Raw genomic sequence first — 6,684 nt, 5'->3', positions numbered from 1 at the left:
TTTACATTGCGGTTCATTCAAAACATAAGGAGCTTGATATCTTACCCACACTTGCGGCGCGATCTTACAATTGGTTAGAATGAATCAAAACAAAGCGATCGCTACACCGCTAGCACTGCGCATGCGCTACTCACGAACGAGCACAGGCTGAAGTGGGTTGAGTCAAGTCCAGCGCATGCGCTCAATCGGCGAGTGACGTCAGAATTGCTGGGCTAAACCCCTGTAGGGGAAACAGTCGATTGGATAGTAATCTAGCAAGCGGATGTCAATCAAATCAAGCAAAATGTCGGGCGGACGAAAGATTAGACACAGGACAATGTTTGAAAGGTAGAGAAAGGTATATTTCGGATTGATAATTTAGAATTGATGAATGAAACTTATGTTTTTTTTGGATACTAGTACACATAGCGTTAAGTAGTGTTATCAACTTTACCTTACCTTTAAGTCTAAATTTGTTTTGGGAGACACACAGTTTTGGGGTTCCCTATGTTTTTGCACTGGTTCCCACTAAAACATGGAAAACAATCTAAAATGATTGATTACATGATCACTTTTTATACAATGTAAGTGACTACCTTAAGCTACAATACATAGATATAATAAAATAATTGTTAATGTTAACCCCTCCAGCGAACATGAATCACACGATATTATATATATTTGTGTGTGTGTATAAATTATAATTTCCACAACATACTTTTTCTAACAAAGGATCAGAGTAGCAGCATGCCTTAGTGAAAATGTGAACAAATATTAATCACAACCGTTTAACAAAACAAGGTATTTGCAGTCAATGTTGATGAACTTTGCTGTAAAGTGGATTAGACGAGCGCATCCTTTGGATGCAGAGAACTCTGTTTACAGCTAAATTAAAATTTGCATTATCGATTGGCCTGTGTGCTTCATTAGAGATATCAGCTGCATTAGTGATTGAGCAAACGAATCACCCTTTTAATGTCTGTAGAATCAGTTTGAGATCACAGAGCGGGAGGGGCAGTGGTTATTTAAAAGGGGATTCGACAAGACCCATGCACAGCACAACTCTGCAGAAAGCATTTTGTGCCAGTAGCTGAAATTACAGCACCATGGACAGCAGCACCGTCGTATTCAAGTTGCTCTGCATGAGCCTCCTTATTGCTTGCTTGTGTCATGCCCAGTCTTCGAGGGAAATGTCATCAGAAGATTTTGATGGCAATAAATCCCCTTCATCATCAGAGAAAGAATTGGTAAGTAACTTAGTAATTGTTATTATTATTATTTATCTATTTTTTTACTGTACAATCAAGATTTGCTGATACAATCTGTATCTTTATGATTATTTGTAACTGAATACTGTTAATATTAATTAACGTGGTATCATCAATAAATGTATTATTTTTTGTAAGCTGCACTTGGAGATAGAATGGGATATTCTTTAAAAAAAAAAATTATTCATAAAAAGCATGATGTGTATTTATAGAAAGTATATGCCAACCAAAGCAATTATTACTTTCTTACTAAAAGTAAATCATTGTTTAATTGTATTGGATTTGTTTCAAGAGCGATAAAACTTATCCAGCAAAGTTCAGTTTATTTTCTGTGAAAACTTATGCTGAAGATTACATATTTTATTTTGTGAAGACTATTATTCTTCTTTAAAGGGACACTGAACCCAAATTTTTTTTCTTTCGTGATTCAGATAGAGCATGCAATTTTAAGTAACTTTCTAATTTACTCCTATTGTCAATTTTTCTTCATTCTCTTGGTATCTTTATTTGAAATGCAAGAATGTAAGTTTAGATGCCGGCCCATTTTTGGTGAACAACCTGGGTTGTCCTTGCTGATTGGTGGATAAATTCATCCACCAATAAAAAGTGCTGTCCAGATTTCGAAACCAAAAAAAGCTTAGATGCCTTCTTTTTCAAATAAAGATAGCAAGAGAACGAAGAAAAATTGATAATAGGAGTAAATTAGAAAATTGCTTAAAATTGCATGCTCATCTGAATCATGAAAGAAACATTTTGGGTTCAGTGTCCCTTTAATAATTCTGAGGTATTGGACTCTAACAGATGCTACAAAGAACCTGTTTCCACCTGAACTATCTAGAGTGTTTTGAATATTCCGATCTGCAGTTGTTTTTGCATGTTTATGTGTGGGGGTGAAACAATCTAATTTCTATTGCTGCAGGTAGAGGCAATGGAAGAGTTATTGGGAAAATTTCAAGACAGATATCCAACATATCAGAAGAAAGCTCAGATTCCATTGGTGAGAACCTATATTTGTAATTGTGTTTTTAAACTTCTTAAATCCAGTCGTTCTTAGGCTTCTACATTGTAAATGTAGTAGAGCTCAAAATATAAGGTGCTTCCATTAAAAGAAACAAAACTAAGGCTATTTACAATATGAAATATATACTAGATAATTGCATGGTCAAGTGTTAATTCATTCCAACTAAGTATGCTACTATAAACATGTTTTATTCTCCTCTAAACATGATGCATTCACTTCAAACGCTACACAAACTATTGTGAAGATGAACTATATTAAGCAATTTGCATTACCTAAACTATTAAAAAAAAGGTTTAATTTTGTATTTTTGTACAATTTTTACCAATACATAAAATGAAATATTTAACATAAAGTCAGATGGTTGTGTGATATTCTTTACATATCATAAAGTCTACTAATGATGGCAGATTACTTGTATCTATATTTAGCTTAGGTTTATATCATTTTGATACACTAACACAAAAAACAATTCAATATTTTAAATGTCAATATCATATTAGACAATGAGTTGTGAATAGCTGCTCAGGATGACTTTTTGTTAACTATACCAGTATTATATTAATGACAAACAACATATGCATGGGCGCACATTAAGGGCCATATTACCAGTGGAGCGCAAACTCAAAGTGCGCCCGTAAAGGGGCAAATTTGCCAGTTTATGGGCGCACTTTAAAAAAAACAGCCATTACAAGTGGCTGGTTAATGTTACCACAAGCTCGCTGTTTCACTTTGCGCTAAGCGCAATTAACCAGAGATCAGACCTCTGGTTAAAAATAAAAAGTTTCCTCAATTTCCCCCCAAAATAAAGAGAACAGTACATTAAATTAAAATATAAATATGAGCAGTTATAAGGGGTTAATGTGCCTAAGTGCCTTTACATGGAGGCCAATGGGGGACTGTGTTTTCTTTATAAATATATATATTTATATGCTTATAAACATATATTATATATTTATGTGTCCATATGTGTATATACAAATATAAACACATAAATATATATGTATATAAGCATATACATACAGTATATATTTATTTGTTGCTGGCCAATGCTGTGTGAGTTACCCCTTGCGCTAGGTTGCTTGTCCTGTCTGACAATATGAAAATGAGGCTCCAATTGGAGCCTATGGAAGTGCGCTCTTGAGGTTGCGGTCACATTGCACCTTTTCTCTTAATACCAATGCACATTTACATGCAATGGTATTATTGAGTGGAGCGCAAATATCGCACTTGCATAAGCGCACTCTAAATCTGACCCTAAGTGCTTTGATGCTACTATTTTATTTCCCATACATTCCTTTTGAGCAGGTAAAAATGTACCAACCTTTTTTTTACCCAGAATTTATATGCCTTTTTTAAAGGGACATTGTAAACAAAAGATGTTTTTATGCATATGAATAACACTATACTTTTGTTAAATTATTATTTTTTTTATAAAAAGTTTATTTTATTTGAAACTAACAATAAATGTATGCGGCACTAAAAGGTAAGTATGTTAACTGGTTCACAGAAAAAGGTCCATGGCTCTATTGCAGACAAGTCAGAAACTGTATATAAAGTAATTGTAATAACCTCTTATTATAATAGAATATCTCTGCTCAGAATTAAAGTAAATCTAAGTAATAACATGGAGATGAAAAGAATCACTTGATTTTTGCGATTTCTCTTTTAGCTGAAAGTGATCATTTGGATTTAATACTTTCCCCTAAGTATATTCTGCTCACAATTGTGAATACAACTGAAAATAATGGTGTATTACATATAGTAAGAAGTCCTGATTTGCCACAAGTACATTACACCAAAACAAATAAATGTACATGCTCAGATTTCCATAAATCCAACATGAGAATAAATGAAAGGGATACTAAACCCAATTTCTTTCTTTCATGATTCAGATAGAGCATGCAATTTTAAGCAACTTTCTAATTTACTCCTATTATCATTTTTTTCTTGGTATCTTTATTTTTAAGCTGAGGAGCTGGCCCATTTTTGGTTCAGCACCCTGGATAGTGCTTGCTGATTGGTGGCTACATTTGGCAACCAATCAGCAAGAGCTACCCATGTTCTGAACCAAAAATGGGCAGACTAATAAGCTTAAATTCCTACTTTTTAAATAAAGATACCAAGAGAATGAAGACAATTTGATAATAGGAGTACATTAGAAAGTTGCTTAAAATTGCATGCTCAATCTGAACCATGAAAGGAAACAAAATGGGTTTAGTATCCTTTTAATCCTGTCGACATTTAGAAAGTAGGGTGCCTGTTTCAGTCTTTCAGGAGATGCATATGAAGTCCTTTGTAGATATTTACTGGGTTTCCCAATTTTAGGATATTTTAACCAATAAGAAATCCATTTTTTCTATGTGGTTTTAGAGAAGCTTTGCTCCATCTAAACTCCAAAAATATTTTGCATTGGGGAAATTTGACAGTGGTATGCCAGTCCATCAGGAAAAAACTATTAAAGGAGCTGTTCACATGGTATTTTTACTTTACTTTTTTCAATCACCTTGCTATTTTAATAAACACAAACATTCCCTGGTTTATTATAAAGTTAAAAACACATGGGCCAAATTAAACTTGCAGTCTAATACATTTCTATTATATTTGTATTAATTTGTATTGCAAATAATGTTTGTTTATTTTTTTAACTAAAGCTATTTATACAATTTACTCAGAATGATATGACATTTTTAATTGCACTTATCATGGATTTGTATTATTATTTGAAGAAAAAACTTTATTCAGACACACTAGATAATCATCATCAATGCTGAATCAGCTATCTGACCTGTGTGTAGACTGGTTCTTTGCTTACACGAAGATGTGAATAATCAGCAACATACACACCTTGAAAAAAAAATGCCTAAAAAGTTTGTTCCTTATACTTTTTCATGTGGTTGCCAAATCAGAGTATAAGTAAACCACTTGTTCCTCTTATATCACATTTGTAACGCAAGCAGTTTAATTTATTTCAACAATGGTATTTCTAATAGATTGCAATAATATAGAAAAATTGCAAAAAGCACCAGATAAATATCTTTGTTTGGCAAACCCTAATATATTTGAATAGGGGAACAATAGATTCTAATTTACAGCAGTCTGAGCATGGACTAGACTCTGCCCTATGCTGTTTATATTTTGATTATTCTCTTCTAAAGGTGTCTTATTGCTTTTTCTTTCCCACTACTCAGTGTGACATTGGAGAGAGATGTGCAGTGAAGCAAGGACCCAGAATTGGCAAACTGTGTGACTGCTCTCGGGGATCCTCGTGCAACTCCTTCCTGTTGAAATGCATATGAAAACAGACATCCTTAGAATCTCTTGAACACACAGTATTTAAGGACATTGATAATTAATAGATAAATATAAATTGTGCTTGCTTATATAAATCTCTATTTATATAAAATCATATAACGTGTTTTCCATGACATTACTCCTATTGCTGGAAAATTGCAAATTTAAGACATTTCTTGACATTATTATGATTTCCAATAAATATTTAATTCCCATGTCTGTTAAATATTGTCTTCTTTACACTGTGAAATATAAAACTTGTGTTTATTTGACCCATTTCTTCTAGTCTTTTTCCCAAACTTGGTGGTTTTTTATTTAATGTCTCCCTATAAATTGGGAAACTATTGATACAGAGTTTATGAATAATAACAAAGATTTGGTAGAGCCAACAAGCAAATTGTATGTACTGCACCTATTGTCCAAGAAAACCAGCATATTTTACAACAGTAATATCTGAGAACATGGGGATACAACATATAATAGATAGATACAAATGTGTGTAAGCTAAAACATAAACTTCTTTAATCCGTTCAATCAAATTGGGAAGGAAATACAGTAAAATGTGATTTGAAAATGTGTGTGGACAGATTCAAAATTGAAAAAAGTATTCTAGAGTCATATATATAAATATTAAAAAAAAGGCGACTTAAAGGGACAGTCTAGGCCAAAATAAACTTTCATGATTCAGATAGAGCATGTAATTTTAAACAATTTTCCAATTTACTTTTATCACCAATGTTGCTTTGTTCTCTTGGTATTCTTAGTTGAAAGATTAACCTAGGAGGTTCATATGCTAATTTCTTAGACCTTGAAGCCCACCTCTTTCAGATTGCAATTTAAGAGTTTTTCACCACTAGAGGGTGTTAGTTCACGTATTTCATATAGATAACACTGTGCTTGTGCATGTGAAGTTATCTGGGAGCAAGCACTGATTGGCTAGACTGCAAGTCTGTCAAAAGAACTGAAAAAAGGGGCAGTTTGCAGAGGCTTAGATACAAGATAATCACAGAGGTTAAAAGTATATTATTATAACTGTGTTGGTTATGCAAAACTGGGAAATGGGTAATAAAGGGATTATCTATCTTTTTAAATAATACAAATTCTGGTGTAGACTGTCCCTTTAAG

The 6,684-nt window shown here is 33.1% G+C and overlaps 1 protein-coding gene across 1 annotated transcript; it reads left to right on the top strand.

The window, feature by feature from the left end:
* The first annotated feature begins 1,085 nt into the window (after positions 1-1,085).
* LOC128662196 (cocaine- and amphetamine-regulated transcript protein-like) lies at positions 1,086-5,756 on the top strand. The gene is made up of 3 exons (XM_053716017.1): positions 1,086-1,226; positions 2,167-2,244; positions 5,457-5,756. Exons 1-3 carry the CDS (start codon positions 1,086-1,088, stop codon positions 5,562-5,564), a joined length of 327 nt encoding a protein of 108 aa, XP_053571992.1. The 3' UTR covers positions 5,565-5,756.
* The last annotated feature ends 928 nt before the right edge of the window (positions 5,757-6,684 follow it).

The sequence above is a fragment of the Bombina bombina genome, chromosome 6 (genome assembly GCF_027579735.1).
Source record: "Bombina bombina isolate aBomBom1 chromosome 6, aBomBom1.pri, whole genome shotgun sequence".
Lineage (NCBI taxonomy): Eukaryota > Metazoa > Chordata > Amphibia > Anura > Bombinatoridae > Bombina > Bombina bombina.
This window is presented reverse-complemented; position numbering and strand designations above follow the sequence as displayed.

Bases quoted from the DNA above. Each gene is read 5' to 3' on its own strand.
- LOC128662196 (XM_053716017.1), top strand. From the start codon at position 1,086: ATGGACAGCAGCACCGTCGTATTCAAGTTGCTCTGCATGAGCCTCCTT. The intron at 1,227-2,166 runs GTAAGTAACTTA...CTATTGCTGCAG, and splicing joins CATCATCAGAGAAAGAATTG to GTAGAGGCAATGGAAGAGTT. The intron at 2,245-5,456 runs GTGAGAACCTAT...CCCACTACTCAG, and splicing joins AGAAAGCTCAGATTCCATTG to TGTGACATTGGAGAGAGATG.